The 19,450-nt window shown below is 35.8% G+C and overlaps 2 protein-coding genes across 3 annotated transcripts in view; one reads left to right on the top strand and one right to left on the bottom strand.

The window, feature by feature from the left end:
• The window catches only part of LOC107562165 (macrophage colony-stimulating factor 1 receptor-like), a 25,887-nt gene extending 21,624 nt beyond the window's left edge, over positions 1-4,263 (top strand). Inside the window, exons 17-21 of one of the 2 annotated variants that reach the window (XM_016246750.1) lie at positions 585-707; positions 2,254-2,365; positions 2,453-2,552; positions 2,635-2,740; positions 3,873-4,263. In XM_016246750.1, the coding sequence (XP_016102236.1) occupies positions 585-707; positions 2,254-2,365; positions 2,453-2,552; positions 2,635-2,740; positions 3,873-3,986 (555 nt within the window). In that variant the 3' untranslated portion in view covers positions 3,987-4,263. Of the gene's footprint in view, positions 1-584; positions 708-2,253; positions 2,366-2,452; positions 2,553-2,634; positions 2,741-3,869 lie in introns of both variants that reach the window. The other variant, XM_016246749.1, reaches the window with a different exon arrangement.
• Positions 4,264-6,465: 2,202 nt separating this feature from the next.
• LOC107562154 (calcium/calmodulin-dependent protein kinase type II subunit alpha-like) overlaps positions 6,466-19,450 on the bottom strand; it is a 35,380-nt gene continuing 22,395 nt past the window's right edge. The window contains exons 11-15 of the mRNA XM_016246738.1: positions 19,101-19,149; positions 16,155-16,230; positions 14,667-14,761; positions 11,240-11,481; positions 6,466-7,777 (exon numbers count right to left, since the gene is read on the bottom strand). Coding sequence (XP_016102224.1) covers positions 11,249-11,481; positions 14,667-14,761; positions 16,155-16,230; positions 19,101-19,149 — 453 coding nt within the window. The 3' untranslated portion in view covers positions 6,466-7,777; positions 11,240-11,248. The remainder of the gene's footprint in view (positions 7,778-11,239; positions 11,482-14,666; positions 14,762-16,154; positions 16,231-19,100; positions 19,150-19,450) is intronic.

Raw genomic sequence — 19,450 nt, 5'->3', positions numbered from 1 at the left:
AATTAGGTTTATATATATATATACTGTATATATATATATATATATATATATATATATATATTAACACACTCCTTTTTTAAATCACCAAGTAATACATTACAATATTGTGTTACTCCATAAAAAGTAACTAATTACGTTACTTAGTTACTTTTTATGGAAAGGAATGCATTGCGTTACTTTTGCGTTACTTTTTGTCACCTGAGCTAGGCTTGCTTATTTATTTTTAATAACAAAAGCAACATTTATATTTTTGGCGACTGTAAAGGCCCTTTTGCACCAAAAGTGAAATTAATAAGCCTCAGGCTGAAGGAAGTGCCTCTGCACCGCACTCCTAATTTTTGTCAACACGAGGGCAGGAGAGATGTCAGTGAATAAATGGGAAAACAAAGAAACTTGCGTTACTTATTTGGAAAAGTAATTGAGATATTTTCTTGTAAGTTTAAAAGTAATGAGGTACTTTGCTTGCTACTTGAAAAAGTAATCTGATTACGTAACTCATGTTACTTGTAAACCGTAAACCATACAGTATAACTAATGAGGAAGATTTAGTGTCGTTGTCATTTTCTAATGCTGTTTATGATCAGTGTATTCACAGAGATTTGGCTGCACGGAATGTTCTTGTGGCCGACTGCCGCGTTGTCAAGATCTGTGATTTTGGCCTTGCACGAGACATCATGAACGACTTGAATTATGTAGTAAAAGGGAATGTAAGTTATTTTTTCTTCTACTCTTTTAATGAACAATTTAACAGTTTAGAATGTAATAGTGCATTCTGAATCAATTATTTCATAATTCAGGAGTAAAGACATAAGCATATAACATCATACAAAATGCACAGTAGTGTCTTTTTATGTCTTAAATGTAGCACACAGTATTTATAAATATTGTTCCCTTTACTCGTCGTGACCGACAAATTGGGATCTCAATTCGTCGGTCATGACGTGACGTCTCCGTTCCCTCCTTCAGGGAACGAGGGTTACATACGTAACCGAGACGTTACTTAAAAAAAAAAACTTAAATGGTTTGAGTCCACAAAAAAGAAAAAATTTCTTAATATTAAGTTAAACTCTAAATCCACTCAAATACTTTGTGTAGCTGAAACTTAACTAAATTGCAGAAAACAATTAAAATGAGAAACTTCATCTCAATTGATTTTTTGCAGTCAGCTGTTAAATATTTAGCTAGCAATAGCAAAAACACACACGCATGTGCTAACATAATTAACATAGAGACAATCACTGCGATGTGATAGTGTATGGAAGCCAGTTTAAAAACAAATTAAATTGGTAATTACGACTTTTCATTTTAATTTTTTATTCTGTATTTCATTCTTTTTATTTTCGCAATTGTGAGTTTACATCTTGCAATTCTGGGATATAAAATTGCAATTCTGACGTTTTTTCTCACAATTCTAACTTTTTTAGAAGTCAGAATTACGTGATATAAACTCACAATTGTGAGAAAAAGGTCAGAATCTCTATATATACATGCAATATGCATGCAATATTATATCCTGCAACTCTGGCTTTGTGTGCAAAGTCACAATTCTGAGTTTATATCTCACAATTGTGGCTTTTTTGTTCTCAGAAGTGTGAGATAAAAAGTCTCAAATACCGTTTTTTTTTTCTGTGGCGGAAACAGGCTTCCATAGGCTTCAGATATGACAGCTTCCCATCCAGTTCTTGTGAGACACAACACAAATTGAATTTTGCTTAGCAAAATGTGGTTTTTATGTCTTGACACTGATCATTTCTAGTCTGCATATAGTGGATGTAAAGTGTATATATTCTGCAAGCATTTAAGAAACAGCCAAACCTTCCATGGCTGTTTGTACACCTCTGACAATTCTTTTGACCATTTATGTTCTGTATGAAAAAAGTGACTGGATCTGCTAAATGAATACTTGTAAATATTACATACTTTACAACTTTTGTTAATTTAACATTTTGATTGCTAATCCTGCATGTGAAAACCCTGTCCCCTTATTATCACATGGACAAAGAAATACAGATTTTTTTTTTGCAGAACCCAAAATATATGCATAAATAAATATCGATATTAGCTACTGCTCCTCTGCATATTGTTCTGAAGAATTCCAATATTGCAAATTCAGCATGGATTGTTTGCTCGTTATCATTGTATTCAGAGTAGCAGTTGGTAAACATCTTTTTCCTTTTTCACATCTACTCTAAAAGTCATTTAATCAAAAAATTATCCTTTTTCTTTTTACATTGTGTTGTACTGGTTCTGCAGGCACGGCTGCCAGTAAAATGGATGTCACCTGAAAGCATATTTGAATGTCTTTACACCGTACAGAGTGATGTCTGGTCATACGGTGTGCTTTTGTGGGAGATCCTTTCCCTGGGTAGGTGAAAAAAAAAAACTGAAACATTTTTATAAATAGGATTTCATGAAGGCATTTTGTTGGCGTTACTGTGTTTTCTGTTTTTAGGTATGAGTCCTTATCCCAATGTTGTAATTGATGCACAGTTCTATAAGATGATTAAAGACGGTTATCACATGCCACAACCAGATTTTGCCCCTCATGAAATGTGAGTTTAAAAGCATTTATACATTTTTGGGAAAGAAATAATAAGCAAATCTATATACATCAAGTGACTTGACCTCTTGTAGGTACACAATAATGAAAATGTGCTGGAGCCTGGAACCAACTCAGCGTCCGACTTTTGCCAACATCAGAGAACTTATTGCAAAGTTACTGCCAAATCAACCCAGCGAGGTGAGACACACTGTTAGAACCATTTCCTCTGTTGTAAAAGCAAGCAAAATGCAATCAGTTTTCTTGTATTTATCATTTGATTTTGTATTTTGACAGAATGTAGTTTGGACTCTTTGCATAACTAGGAATGTTAACTTCTTAGTTTTTTTATGCAATTTGACATTATGATTGTGTTAATGCAACGTTCAGCATGATTTCTAAAAATATATTTTTTAGACCAATAAAGACCACAGAACTCAATAATTACACATCTGTTACTGATTACAGATTACACTGTGAAAATTGTAGTTAGTAGGTTACTCATTTTAGCTAATGTATTCTGACTACTTTTTTAATTTACGTTTTATCGTTAATGTTAATATTTAATGTTAATGTTTATATTAATGTTAATATATTACATTTTTTAAATTTTAACATCATAAAGTGCATTAAACATTACATTAGTGAGTTGATAAATTCATATTAACTTCCTCAGAGATAAATATTATAATATTAAAATATAGTAAATATTTTATTTTAAGGGTTTTGGCTGACAAAAACGGTTGGGAACCCCTGCATTACATGAACAAATATTAATAAACATGAAAACAGTTTTTTTTCTTCTTCCAGTAACCAATAATCAACAGTTACTAACTGGATGTGATGATGATATTGTGTTTCTATACATCACCAGTGTTTAGTAACAAAACTAAAGAAGTGCTTGAGAAGTGCTTTTCACCCTCAAATTCAGAAGCATGGTTTGCAAATTTATTTACATGAAAAGGACATTTTAAAAGAGAAAAAAAATTAAAATGAGAGAATCAATAAATTATGAATAATTTACTGCCAATGTGTAAATAATATGCAATCATGTAATCAATAAAAAAGTAAATGTATTCTGATTATGAGCATTTTAAAATGTAATCTAATTACAATTATTTAATTTTTGGAATCTGATTACGTAATCCAGATTAGATAATGTACATACACAACTTTACTGGAAGACAGATTAAAATGAGTTATGCTGTACTTCCACAGCGCTGTATGCAATCATACAACCATAGTAATACCTTATCAATACATATGAACAGCTACAACACATAATTGAACAGCTGTATTTATACAGGACGTAAAAGCTTCTTCTCTTCAGCAGAACAATGAAGACATGTATCCAGAGTTTCAGAGGCACCTGATGAAAAACCAGTGTGACACAGAGTCCGTCTGCAGAGACGAGGGCCAGCCTTTAATGACGAGAAGTTTGACCTAACATATGAAACGCAAACAAAAAAGGCCTTTCAATTTTTCGTGTCTGTATGTAGAAGTAGAGCTAACACGATGAGCAGAATTTCTATATACTGCTATGTATTTGGTCTTTTCGATGATGAATTTGTAAAATCATGCTGTATCATTTTGTGATTCTTTTATAGCAGATCATTTTCCTGATAGCCCACACACCACATACATACATCTGCAAAACGTATTTTTTAGAGTGTTTTCTCATCTGCAATACATCTGTAGGACGTGTCAGATGTCAAACAGACGTTTAGAAGATGTCTTTAAGATGTTTATGTTTTAGAATGTATGCAAAACTGACATCTTAGAGACGTCTATCAGATGTTTGTACACAGCAGATGCTTTCCAGATGAAGCGATCTTTAACAGACATCTTACAGACGTACGTGTGCTGTCTGGGTTAGTTTTTTTTTTTTACCAACTTTTTAAAACTATGGCAGCTAACGCTTTATCAAGCATCTTTTCTACTGTACTTCTGTTTTCAAGTGTTTATTCTTTATTTGTGACATTTATTGTTTTTGTTTGCTTTGTAGATGCAGCAACTGTTTTTATTTTTTATACATGTTACTGATTGTAATTTATATCTGGAACCAGTAAAACACAAGTAAACTACAGTAACATTTCATTCATTTGTCTTTCAAACTGCAAGTACATAGCATATACGTTTTAAGCATTTCTAAATAAATCTGGAAAAAAAATTATAAGTGCGCCACAATTTTGGTAGCCCCATGTGAGTAAAAAAATCAAACTGAAGTACATTTCTTTTCATATTGTACATTAAGTTCACCTTAGGTATTAAGATTCTAAACACTAGTGGAAAAAATAACATGATTTTCCGTTTCACTTGGATATAAATATGAGGTGACACAGGCTAATTTCCTATACTCATTCATCTTATAGAAAAACCTGAGTATAGAGTAGAAAATGATGTGCAATGCAAGGCTGTTGAGCTGCACAAATCAGGAAATGGCTTAAACTCATCTATTAGGTCAATATTTAGTTAGTTTAAATCACCTGGAGACTTTAGGAATCACGGACATGTGTCTATATTGACCTCATCGACAGTAAAAAGGATGGTTTAAGTGACCAAACATTGTCCAAAGAACAAAGCTGGATAATTTCAGACGTTAACTGAGTTTTAAACTTGTTAGAGAAAGTTGTCATCAAACAACAAGCTCAAGCACATAACGTTACCAAACCTTACTGTATCTTTAATGCGACAGTTTGCTGCCCACTGCTCCGGGTGTGTGTTCACAGTGTGTGTGTGTGTGTGTGTGTGTGTGTGTTCACTCACTGCTGTGTGTGTGCGCATTGGATGGTTAAATGCAGAGCACAAATTCTGAGTATGGGACAACATACTTAGTCACACGTTCTATGGTCAGATATAAATAAAATTTTTTTTTACACAGCCCTAGTAAACAACGTGGAAAACGTAACGCATGATGCGCAAAACGCCGCGTGACGCAGCTTGGATCGTGGTAATTACATGGCTGTCTATGGGAGGGTCAGAGAGCTCTCAGAATTCATCAAAAATATCTTAATTTGTGTTCCGAAGATGAACGGTATGAGGGTGAGTAATTAATGACAGAATTTTCATTTTTGGGTGAACTAACCCTTTAATTTGTTTAGACTGCTGTGGTCTTGATAAAAGTTGACAGAAGGAAAAACATGCTAGATGTGTTTTGTTTCAGACCTGAAAAGAAAAAACTGGGATGCAGCTGATGAGATCCACAGAGGCCTGATGGTGGATCATGTTGCTGAAGTCAGTCAGTGGATGGTGGGAGTCAAGCGTCTCATCGCTAAAGCTCGGAGCCTGAACCCAGAACAAATCAACAACTGCACAGATCCAGGCTCATGAGGACTGTGTGATGTCCATTCCTTTGAAAACCCATGTTGCTTTATATATGTTGCCAAAGTGATGTATTAACTTATGTTAAGTTTTGAATAATCCACCTTTAAAAATTTACCCATTCTCATCAACATCCTCTAATATTACTTCTTTTTTGTAGGGTGGTGCTGGGGAACAGTCTTACATTATTTTCATCCTGATAGATTGAAAATAATGTAGGTATTACATCTCCCTGACATGGCTGCATCAACACGATTGCTGTTCCTGAAACCACGCCTTCTTTCTTTGCGTGCACATTTGGGCGGCATTATGCTAATATTTCCACACAGTGATGTAGGTATGTGGGGGCGTGTTAGAACGAGCCGTTTTAGGTAGGCGTGGCTGACTCTTAACTTTTATAAAGAATATCTCTTTGGATTTGAGACTTTAGTCTTTGCAACTTTACAGATCTTCTTTATGCACCAAGAGCTTGTAACACTCCAAAGGGAAAGGAAAACTTGAAATCACATCATATGACCCCTTTAAGATAAGCAAAAAGATGTTTTTCATATTTCCTAACCAGTAGGTGACACTGTTCCTAAACTGTATTGGTACATCAGCAAATGCTAGGTCTTTTTGAGCATCACTATATAGAGTTAGCAATGTCCACTTTCACATTTGAATTACTTTGATTGTTCGTGTTAATAAATATGAATGTACATTTGTTGACCGTCACAGTAAGACTGATCAAGCAAATAGAGCATTTTAAAAAGACATCAGTAGATAAACACTTCAACACTGATTATTGAAAGCGCTCTCTCCAGCAACACGCTTCCATTGAATTTGAATAGAAGTTAAGCCCAGACATCAAACACACCCTTAAGAGCTGTTTCAAGAGACTTCCTTTTGTAATAAAAAGAAAAAAATCCCTGAATCCTAAATACAAAAGGAAGAACAAATATACCAGCCCTACTGGAAGAACTTTATCAAAGTGCTCTGAGCACACCACACCAGACTCGGATCTGAAAACTCTGTACGGCAGAAAGAAATATCAAGCTCTCGCATGCATTTACTCTTCCACTGCAGCTCTTGATAATGCCACCATCAGCACCAGCTTTAACTTTAAGCAACTGTTCGTTGAGTGGGTTGCTCAGCCCCCTTGATCCATCTGTTCTTGCAGTGCGGATCATGTGGGTTTATTAGATTGTGTGCGCGTGTGTTTTGAGCCATCGATGTAGCTTTGATTTCCAGGGCTAAGAGTATGCTGAAATTCATTGTTGTTAAATGCGCTTTACTAAACTCGGTAGAAAATGCTCAATGGCGATTGTCTGGAAATCGGGCAGTTGTGTTGATATCTGTCCAGTGACATTCACAGGAAACGCCATTACTGTATTCGTTCATAGCAGTTCTCCAGTTGTCACTTTATTTCAAATATATAAACAAGTATTTCTATTTAGGGGTAGACATTAAAATAACACAGAGATCCATTTCAATCAGATTACATTCGAGTTCATTACAGGCGCTAGAGAGAGCCGGAAATGTCTAACCGTTGAAAAAAGAAAAAAATCTAGGTATCCGTGTCGTTTTTATAAAATACAGGAAACAGGATCTCTTTTGGAATGTAGTAGTTGTCCCGAATATCTAATTTGTGTCAAATATCTGCAAATGTAGCACTTATGGTTAAAAACATGGTGGCTAATTTTGTAAACATAACCAAGATACTAAAAAAAAAAACCATTCCATACAGCAGGGTTGCAACAGCAAAGTGGCTTCATCATAGTTTATCCATAAAGAAGTGTTCTGAGCAATGAGAATAAATGCTAATGTGAATGTGATGACACCGTAAAGCAGAGGGCCAATGAAGTTCAAGGAATGAGATGAGAAGCCGGGAGCTTGTACATCCTCAAGCCAGTGATCCTGCAACTCTGGTATTTTCAACTAAGACAGAAAAAGAAAGCTAGTTCAGTATACAAAATGTTATAGAGCAAGTCTAAAAATGAATTTTTTTTACAAATATAATTCACAAATATGTTAGAAAATTCTGGTCCTGGAGGGTCACTGCAGCATTTAGCTCCATGCTTGATCAAACACTTCCCTGCCATTTTCAAGAAATCCCTATATTCAGCGGCTCAGCTGTCGGGAGTAAATGACGACTGCTATGTTCATTATTACATCCAACAACAAAACACCCCAATCGCTCAGGAGTCATTCTTGTCTACATCTGCTCCGGCGGTGAAACAATGGCGGACTGATGACAGCTCACTCAGGGCGGAGCTAAGGTAAGACGCCAGTCCAGTCTGTGCTGAAACGCTACTGTCAATCAAACTATCGTGGGAGGGGCCTGTCTGTGTGACATCACACAGACAGGCATCGGAGATCGGCTCGATTTGAGAAAGGGGTAAAGATTCTAGTAGATAAAAAAAAACACTGGGTGAATTTTTATCATTATAGGGTGGTTGTGTACACACACTGCCAACACACATTTCAGTTCAAACAACTTGTAAAAGTGCATGTAGCATACTATGACCCCTTTAAAGGGGACATCGGATGCCCATTTTCCATAAGTTTGTATGATTCTTTAGGGTCAGCAACATACTTTGGTTAAAATTCCTCAATGGCCGTGTAAAACAACAGCCTTTTTACCTTGTCAAAAACAGCTCTGTACACAGCGACATATTCTACATCCCTAATCCTATCCAATACCTAAACTTAACAACTACCTTACTAACTATTAATAAGAAGACACTTATGATAAAGTACAGATATTTGAAAAAGTAATACTTTTTTATCTAACTTTTTACTCTATGACAATTCTTAAAACCATTATTGCACATTGTCATTTAAAACTAAAGAAGCTGATTCTTTTGGATGAACCTGTTAAATCAGTCCCTAGGAAGCCTCTATGGGGACATATGAGATGGGAGGAAAATTACATTTCAATGTTGTGTTCTTCTGCAAAACTTGCCTTTGTCCGTTTATATTCTTGCTGGCAGCCTGACAACGATTTGGACATAAACACAAACACAAGGAGCAGATCGTAAAGTTTTATTTAGAATTTTGGACAGACTGCCTGAATTCAAAGTACAGTTGGTCAGAACTCTCTGACAGGAGGGCGCTAATGTTTTTTAGGAGAATGCAACACAGAGAACATAAATATCTTATATTCTATATGCTTTTTTCCATTACCATGTCCCCTTAGTGGCTAGGTATGTTCACAAATTGCACTGGTCCGTGTGTTGCCGTTCTCGCTGAATTCGTCACGTCTGACTCACGATGAGTCAAGAGTAAAATTATTCTCAGGGCTCGAGTGTGCAAAGATCTGTTTGATGGCATGGACTCTGCTAATGGCAAAGTTTTGAATTGTATATTGTAAATGAAAATCTTTAGTTAAACATGACTGAAAGTTGTCTGTAAACTAAATCTGCTGGAAATGGTCCATCTATTTAAATGCAAACAGTGTACGAAATGCTTGTAAATAATGCAAATGAGCGTCTGATGAATCTTCATGGTACAATAGTAAAATTTATTAACTATAAATCTCTGAGCTTAAAAAAAGATTTTTGCATATTTTCAAAAAAATGCGAAGTAAATCAACATATTTTCAGCATGCTGTTTGCTATTAAAGAAGCTTGACTCTCATTGGCTCTCACTGGTTTGATAGACACTGTACATGGCCCTGAGTCAGAGTCACTGGAGCAATCCTGTCACGGATTCATTGTGTCAGTGTATTATTGACGACTGCTGTGAGCAGTTCACTGTGTCATTGTACTGTTTCAGTTCAGCATGATTTCTTTGTAGTACTTAGCTCACAAGACGAGACAATACACAGTATCGAGATGATATTTTAACACTATTTTTATGAAATCTTCTTTTATTCGACTGAAAGTCATTGACTCACTTGATTCATTCAAAACCGCAGATTCATTTAGTAAAGAATCACCGCTGTGTGTTGCTCGGAGACGCAGAACAGTTCTGCTGTGGCTTTGTTTGGAACTATTTCCTTTGCGAAATTGAGCAAAACTGATTTTGCAATTATGCTGATATCGCGAGACAGCCTTTCACCTCGACGATAAATATCCAGTGTTCAACTTGAAGCGGCGCTGCGCAGACCAATCGGTGTATGACATCAAAATATCGTGAGAGCGATCGGTCTGCACAGCGCCGCTTCAAGTCGTACACACCTATCGTCACATTATAATATCGCGAGATCTCGTCACAGCCCTAGTTTGAAGCCAATTGTTGTACAGTTTGTAGATGCAGACATAATCAGCTCTAGGATCAAACTGTATTACTCCCAGATCTGGGCTGGTTTTGAATGAGTGTCCACTGTGTTTACATGTTTCAACAGATTCACTCCGATCTGCCGAACATATTCAAGAACAATTTGTTTATGAACCGTTCATTATTACAGTGTTACAGTTCAACCTGTACCAATGGCTGAATTATAGCCACTGGGCTTGAAGAAAGTATATTAATGTAGAAACAATTTCAATAAAATTATGATAAATAGAGTTTTTTGTTTTGTTTTGTTTTTTTACAATCGGTAGGGTCCAGTTCTCAGTACTTAATACTTATTGGCAGACTCAAACTCTTCACACAGCTCTCCGAACCAATTTTCATCTGGACACAGCAGTAAATTCCACATTCGAAGTGCACTAAAACTACCGAAACACTTCATACGTGTTTCAAATGAATCATCCAATAAACACACTTTGTGACTAATAAAGCAATGACATAAAAAATAAAAAAACACTAACAACCGGTAGCATCATACAATGTTTTCTTCTGTAAAATGTCTTTAAAAAACAAGAATGGCACTCTCTACTCACTGCAGTACTTGCTGCATGGTCCGAATTTACATTACAGTACAACATTATTCCTATTTTTACCATTTTGTGTAGATGGTGAGGGACACTGAAAATCTAACACCTGTGTAAGTGTTCAGCTACTGTAAATCTAATTGTTTTGATAGCATTTCATTTGTTAGATTTGCAATGTATTTAAATATGGTGTGATGTAGAACTGTAGCAAATTGCTATGTTAGGTTTTGAACTTAAGTTTAACAGTTACTATAAGTCCAAATCGACCTGTGGAGTTTTGCCAGTGGTTGTGTTTGAGTGAGAAAATAATTAATGTAATTTGAAAGATGCAGTCGTTGAATGCATTTTGTACTAAATGAAAAATGATCCACAGTTTAGCTGACACTGTGTGAAGAGTTTTGAAAAAAGTACACAAAGTATTGAAAAAAACTGATCCCAGCAATTGCAAAAAGATTTTTCTTGAGATTTAAAAAAAAATTGTAAAATAGAGCAAAATTTTAAGAATTGCTGAATCTGCCTCTGCAATCATTACATTTGTGTATAATAATAAATGCTAATAATTAATTTTTAGATTTATTACCTGACTCTCTTATTTAGTGATGGCAGACGGAGAGCCTGAGCGATGGAAGTGGACTATCTGCCACTTGCCGTCTTTACGATGCCAGATCCGTGTCTCCTCTGACTGGGCAGTGCATGGCATTCCGTTTGTGTCGAGATACTGCGTGATACGAATGTAGGCAATGCAGGCGGCCTCCTCGCCGATCAGGTGGATATGAGGGTTCAGGATGGTGGTGTGGACTGGCTTGCTGTTCTTTGACCACACTGTAAAAAAAAATAAATAAATCAAATTTTCACAAAAATCTCTAGGTTGCTAGAGAGGTTCCGCAATCCATCTGTCATGTTTCTCTCAAAGTAATGAGCAAAAGGTCTTGCAGTAACGTTAACAGAACGTTTGTTCACAGTTAGCGGGTCTTGAATAATGTTCTCAAAATGTTAGCACAAAAATATCATAAATTATTATATATTTTTTAATGAAACCATTCAGTTGGATGATCGTCTAGTGTTTAAAATGTTACTATTCACTACTTGTTTTGAGACGATTCCAAAGTAATGTTCCAATAATGTTTGCAAAATGAAAAAATTTAATATTCCAATAATGTTTCAAGGCTTGTTGGGTAATGCACACAATCCAACACAATGTGCAGCAACACTTATATGTTGATGACCATAGCTTACCATTGAATGTGACTGGTAGAACATTGAAAACATACACTTTAAGAAAAAAAAATCTGTTGAAAAATGGATAATGTCCTGGCCAAAAATTACCAGTACACTGTAAAAAAGATTACTGGAGGGCATTTGACAAAAAAATGCTATTTCAGTCTTTATACTTCAATATGTCAATCATTCAATATGTTACTTGCAGTTTCTTTTTAATTAATTGTTGTTTATTAACGTTTTCTCAGTGAAAATTGTTTGTACGCCAATTTTTTTCAACGCATGTTTTCCATTTATGAACATTTCCTTTAACCCTAAAACTACAGAGTTACCAGCACAATCATTTTATGCTAGATGCTAAAACACAATGCAATGAATAATTTAATAAAATGAGTGAAAAGTAAAACAACACCAGTGAAAAAACAAAAACGAAAACTCCTGTACATATACAGTTCATACACTCTAAAAATGCTGGGTTAAATACAACCCAGTGCTGGGTAAAATAGGGACAAACCCAGCAATTGGGCTGTTTTGACCCAGCGGCTGGGTTAAATGTTCAACCCAACCTTCTGGGTAGTAACCCAACAGCTGGGTCAAAGCAACCCAATTGCTGGGTTTGTCCCATTATTTAGAGTGTAACATTAATTTATGTAAGTTATAATAAATGATGATATGGTTAAAAAAAAAAACAATAGTGGCATTTAACAAATATTTCAGCTGTTGAATCTGTTTGGATGTGGCGAGTTTAATTCAAGAAAAAAATGACTTCTATAACTCAACAAATGGTGATGCAGTAGGGGAGAGTGGGGTAAGATGAGCCATTTTTTACTGGTCCTCAAGAAAAGGGAAAATGGGGCCAATAAAAGTATCTAAAGTAATTTCAGGAAACATTTTTAATTATAAGAATGTATCTATGACAAAGGGTTCTAAAATGTAGGGTTCTAAAAATATGGCTTCTTGGAAAAAAGTGTTCCCATGGCTCAATTTGTCCCAGGTTAGGGGTAAGTTGACCCAAGTCAGTGGGTAACATGCACCATCTGGGTGTAAACTGACCATCTGACTGAATCTGATTCAAACCCATGTGAAATCTTTAAAGATTTACCTCTTTTAAAAACTAAAAAAAATTCCTTTTAAAAACAGTCACATTTTTTGGTCTTAAAGCTAACTTAAACAACATAAAACCAACCAAATGAAGTTTCATTTTTCAATTGTTTGCAATTATGAAACAATATGTTGAACATCAAAGTTCTAACCTTCCCAAAAACATATATACTGTATATATATATATATATATATATATATATATATATATGCAGTATACCAGTTAATACTTCAGAGATTTATCTTAACTTCAGTTCCTTATGGTGGGGTAAGGCTCAATTTGGCTCAATTTACCCCACAGCATTTGACTTACTTTGCCCCATAGCTGCCATTTTGGAGAAAAAAAACTAGCTAGCTTAATAATTCAGGTTAATATTTAGCTAAATGTTTTGCATGGTTTTATATGTTGCTAAATCCCCTGTGTGCATCATAAATATTTTTAAACCTGGATAAATTTCCTTTGATGTAACAACCATTACGTCTGTAGGCGCATTTCCATTACCCTTCAAATTGCGCAAATTGAAATTGCGAATTGAAAATATGCTTAATGGAAACGCATCAATTTTGCAAAAACGCCCATATTGCAAACAAGTTTTTACGCTTGCATGAGATGGTTTTTCAGGCAATTCGAAAAAGGAATATTTAGCAGAACTGCAACGGAAACGTTTCTTTCACATTAACAGGTCAAATGGCGTACGTAAAAAGTCGTATGATCATTCCTCAATGTTCTATAACTTCCAAGAAGCACTTCATATGTGGCTGCTCTCAAGTATAAGGGGCTTTCCCTGCCATTAATGCTTAGACTATTTATACTGCACACGTCTGCAGCGTGTTACGGCTCCGAAACGGCCACCGGAGCTGATCGCGGCCACTCTAGTCAAAGCTTGTGTTACCAGTCGTACCACGGCACGTCCCAGAAGCTGTTCTCCACGCTGCTTCTGTCAAGATACACGCATAAGCCTCCTTCAATTAAATATAATGGCTAGTGTAGCCAAAATCCATCAAAATCCACTGTCATGACTTATCGCGAGAGGAACAAATTAAGTTTTAGTTGCATAACATCGGTTAATGGAAACGCCGTCATTTCGCAATACTTTTTTATCGACATTTATGAAATATCTCCAAAGTTTTGTGCAAATCCGGAATGGAAACGCGCCTACCTATGCTAAAATTGTAAAATTTGACTTTGACAAGCCAAAAACAGTTTTTAAAATAAATGGGCCTTCCAGTCCTCCCATGTGTTTCTCCTTTTCATAGTCTGGCTATAATTATAGGTGGTCACATGAGAGTTAAAGTGTACAGTTGCCAAGATGCAGGGAGTGGGTCAACTTACTCCACTCTCCCGTATATGAAGTTTAGAAAAGATGAACAGGAAGCATAAAGGAGCTCCCCTGTCATCAGTGTTATGTCTTTGCTGGATATTTTTGTATTTTGAACAAGTGAATCCTAAACCATTGTCTGGATGTCCCAATTAAACACCACATCACATTTTGCTTTGACAAATTAGAAACACCACACATTTTGGATTAGACAATATCCAATATTTGCATATTTATATGTAAACCATGCCTGCTCTTATTCAACCAGCATTATACAAATTTTGAGGTGAAATAGCATTAGGCAGAAGCGAATTAGAATTTTGCTTTTAATTCTTATGAATTAGAATACAGGTACATGTTGCATCTTACGGTTGTCAAAGTAGAAGCGATGGAAATCCAGCCCTTCTACCAGGTTTCCCAGGGCCTCAGGCTCAAACGCTGAAACGCTGGGATCACACATCTTCCTGCACACAAACATAGTATAACATATCATATTAACATATTGATAATTTATCACATTTAATGTAGTCTTGACATTAACTTATTGGTCTTCAAATATCTTGACATGTTGTTTCCCAGAGATAAATTCTTTATTGCATACCAGGATGGTGATATATACCTACTTTAATTTGATAATTGATCCTAGGAAATATGAATTCTTTTGATGATAACTGGTTGAGGAGCTCTTTAAAACATCATTTTGTAATAAGCCTATAAGCCAGACACACCAGCATTCAGATTGAGAGGAGAAGCAGAAATGAAGAAGTTTGCTATGAGGAATATCTGGAATGATAACTTGTTCCCTGATAAGCATGACAGGAGGCCATCTGCTCCATATGCAAGTTTTATGATAGCGTCATCTACTGTTCAAGAGACTATTTGTCCTAAAATCACAATGGCTCAATGGATTTCTTGGATCGTGCTGAATCAGATTATATCAATGACTCTCAGCCAATTTGTCTCTTCACCATTATGAATCTTAACATCTTTTTAAATCTATGATGTGCTGAAATGAAACTTGATGTGCATCCTTGAAATTGAGATCACCTAGCGATCAACAACTGCAATTGTTTGTTTTTTTTACTTCTCCTACACATTTTGTAATTTCTTACCAAATTTGATCTTCAGGTCAAGTATTAAGTATTTTTTTAGCAGTCAAATCTATATGGAAGTACAAATGGTCCAGGTTTGAAGATCTCAGTTACCATGTGATTATGACCATGGGTAAAAGAAGGAGAAAGTTTATATACAGACAAGAGGGAAAAAGATAATAATAATGGCTGACAAATGGAGTGATGCATCTATGCAGACTTAGTGAACTTTACGTAATGCATTTGGACATGACCTCTGCCTCAAAGAGGCTTTAGTGTTACAATCCATCTCTTTTATTAGTTTGAGATAAATTGCACAAACAATACATTGAAAAAAATCTAATGAAGTAATGCCTATTCACCCAAAGGACAATAACCATATTTGCATCCACACCAGCACACAATAACATTCTGTTTATTATAAGCATGCACTGCAGTTATGTTGTCTGCTGCTTTAAATGCTTGAGCTCTTTATAGATTGGCTGTCAATGTTTTTATCACTCATCAGCTGGAAAAAATTGTTCTGAAAATGATTCCAACAATCTAATTCCTCTCTGTCATTATCGTTATAGTTGTGGTGTGGACTTCGCTATTCTCATATAACAAGAACAATTAGTCAAAGTTTATAGTTATAGTTAACATCATTGACGGGAACAGGCCTTTACAGATGATAAAGATGGCACAACCGTTGCCAGTCTCCATTACAGTACATTCATATTTATAGATTAGCAAATGTGGATGGTGAAAGACTGGATGAAAAACTCACGTGTAATTCTCAAAATCTCCATTGCTGATGGCCTCAATGAGTTGCTCAGTTACTTTGATGATTTCTTGCTTCCTCGCTGCAAAGCAGAAAGATAAATATTTAAAGGTTTCTCCAGGGGATCAGACTGTGATAGATTTGACTATACAGATGTCACTTTGAATTATTATTTTCCTTGAGATTCTCTTATAATGTTAGTGAAGTTTGATAAAAGTACCTGCCATATAATTGTGTAACCAATATTGGTAAATAAAAGTAACATCAGAATGAACAATTCTGTGCTCTGTGCTTAAAGAGCAGGTCATATGTTTTTTTTTGAAAAATATCTCTTTTGCAGTTTATAATGTAGCTATCCTTAAATGAAAACAATCTGCAAAGTTGTTAATCAAAAAAGTGCAGGATAAATAAAGATATTGTCTCTCAAAAGAGAAAGTCGATTCTGAATCGCCTTAACGAGTCGTCATATTTTCGAATCTTTTGCCTGTTACCGGTATACGTCACTGGGTAACACATTTGCATAATCCCGGCCTGCCCGCGAAATATGAACAGAGTCTGACCTGCCCACAAACACTTCTGCTAGTTAGTGTGTTTACATCATGTTGAGAAGACGCTGTGTTCAAGGATATACCACAGAAATACAATTCAAACCTTTTGTTGTGTGCATGTCATTTTACCTAGGACTGCTTCTCTAATCTTAGCTTTTATCTTCGTTGGCTTCTTCTATCTTCTTAATTTGGACTAACAAGCTCTCCGAAGCACAACCTGTAAGTACGATTGACGATACGTCATGTGTACATTCTCAATTGAGTGCTCAAAATATCATGTTTTTCTGCTAATATGTGATGTACACCTAGTGCAGCTTTAGGTTTTCAGGTAAAGCACAATATTACTGTCTTACTGAAGTAGTTCTGATAATTCGCTGTGAACCCACTATTTCTTAAGAATGTGCCGATTAATGTAGACTGACGTTGTTCTAATTACTTCGTTTAATAATAAAGAACGTAGTGTAGCGCACAGACTTTATATTAATTGTGAAATTGCTGTTTTCTGCGTTCTGATTAAAAGTTAAGACACAGAGCGTCTTTTGTCGGTCGTTCTTCAAACATTACAGTAGACATCTTTTGGTTTACAAACTGTATTGTTTCCTCAGTTAGTCACGTTAGCACTCGGCTAACGTATCCACCATTATTGTTTTAAGTGTTCACAGTTTAGCAGCTAAACTTTAGCTGTGGGCACGATTAGTTTGCATAAGTGTTTTTTGTATTTTATGTCATTATTATAAGAACGGATTGGAGCACTGTATTATTGTTTTATGCAAAGGTGCTTTGTCAATGGTAGCGCTCGCTAACTTGCTCAAGGACTCTTCTCTGTGCCAATCACAACAGGCTTGGCCAGCTGACCAATCAGAGCAGAGTAGGCTTATGGAAGGGAGGGGTCTGCTCCGAACTTGCTTGGAACGAACTGTTTAGAAATCATTTGCAAATGACTCTAATATTAAATGTATATTCTGAGAAAATTACAATGTTTTCTAGATGCATTTAAACTTGTTGTAGGGGACTCCAACACAATATTAGGACACTTTAAAATACCACATGACCTGCTCTTTAATTCAAGGGATAGTTCACCCAAAAATTTAAATTTGCTGTTAATTTACTCACCCTCAGGCCATCCAAGATGTAGATGATTTTTTCTTCTTCAGTAGAACAGTAAAGAAGATTTTTAGCTGAAACCGTGATCCTTGGTGATTCAAATGCAAGTCAGCAGCTGACCGTTTTTGAGATTTAAAAAAAGCATATACCAAGGAACACAAAATGAACACCTGTGGCTCCTGACGATATATTGCGGTCTTATGAAGTGAAACGATCGGTCTGTGCAAGAAACTGAATATTATTTATAACATTATTACCTGTAATCCAGAGCCTCAGGCAAATGGAGAATTCTGATTATTTTCGGGGAAAAGGTTCTTTCGGACAGTTAAATGAACAGGTTCAAATAACTGATTCACCAGTTTTTTTTGCGTAATCTCAAAATGACGTCATGTCTATACAATTATATTATTAAAGCACCCAATAAGGACGTGAAACGTGGATGTTTTACATGTCTAAAGCATATAAAGTGAATAAACTGGTATTAATAAGCTCACATTTTTACATAAACCATGAGAAACCATAAAAACTTTCATTTCACCCCTTCATTCATGTGTTCGTTCACACGTGCTCATATCAGCGGATCAACGGTCTTCGGTCTGAGAAGGAACTGTTTCCTCAGTTCAGTGACTGTTGGAGGAACTGGAGAGCTGAATGATTCATTCATCATAGAATCAGATTTGCATGTATTTTGGCTTATTTCCAGTCACAGTGACTGTCAGGCGTCTGAAAGTGAGTTTTGATTGAGTAACTTTTAGATCTGTGCTGCTCGAGACACAAACTGTTTCAGATGATTCAGTCCTATTTGGTCAACTGGTTCATCTAGTTCACTAAGAAGAAGCGGTTCAAAAGAGTGATTCAATTCTGAACCGAACATCACTCCGGACCTGCGGTTCTGGATTACAGGTAATAATGTTGTAAATAATGCTCAGTTTCTTACACAGACTTCAATATTTTATCCTCAATATATTATCAGGAGCCACGGGTATTAATTTAGTGTCCCTTATATGCTTTTTTTTTTTTTTTCAAAAACCGGTAGCTGTTGGCTTGCATTTTATGAATCACCAAGGACCACGGTTTCAGCTCAAAACTGTTCTACTGAAGAAAAAAGTCACGTACATCTTGGATGACCCAAGGCTGAGTAAATTAACAGCAAATTTTCCTTTTTGGGTGAACTATCCTTTTAATTCAAATGGACATGTTGTTGATGGAGCTACTGCTAAGTTTTGTCAGAAACTGGAGGAAATGTGAAGCGCTCTGAATCCCTAGAATCAGAAAAAGACCAACAGACAGACAGTCTCACCTCTAGTATCCTCATCCTCAATTGTGGTGTTGGTACTCTCTGATGATTCCTATAAATGACACATTGAGAATCAGGATTTGTATTGTTAGTTTCAAAGCTAAGATCACATAAAGCATGATCAGAGTTGACTGGCTACTTTCTCTGTGCCTTCAAGAAAGAAAGAATTGGTGAAAATCAGAGGATTTCTAGTCAGCAGTTTCGGTCCTGCAACAATAAATGAGTCAGATTTCCATCAACTTTACAAATGTGATGTAACATCAATAACAGAAAAAAAGAAAGTCCAGCTCCATGGCAGCCATGCTTTACTCATTGTTGGGTTGCGGCCTTTAAAGTTTGCCAGTTTGTGGCAG

This window comes from Sinocyclocheilus grahami, unplaced genomic scaffold (assembly GCF_001515645.1).
Source record: "Sinocyclocheilus grahami isolate Dianchi unplaced genomic scaffold, SAMN03320097.WGS_v1.1 scaffold810.1, whole genome shotgun sequence".
NCBI classification, from domain to species: Eukaryota; Metazoa; Chordata; class Actinopteri; order Cypriniformes; family Cyprinidae; genus Sinocyclocheilus; species Sinocyclocheilus grahami.
Note: the sequence above shows the minus strand (reverse complement) of the source record. Positions and strands in the feature narration are given on the sequence as shown.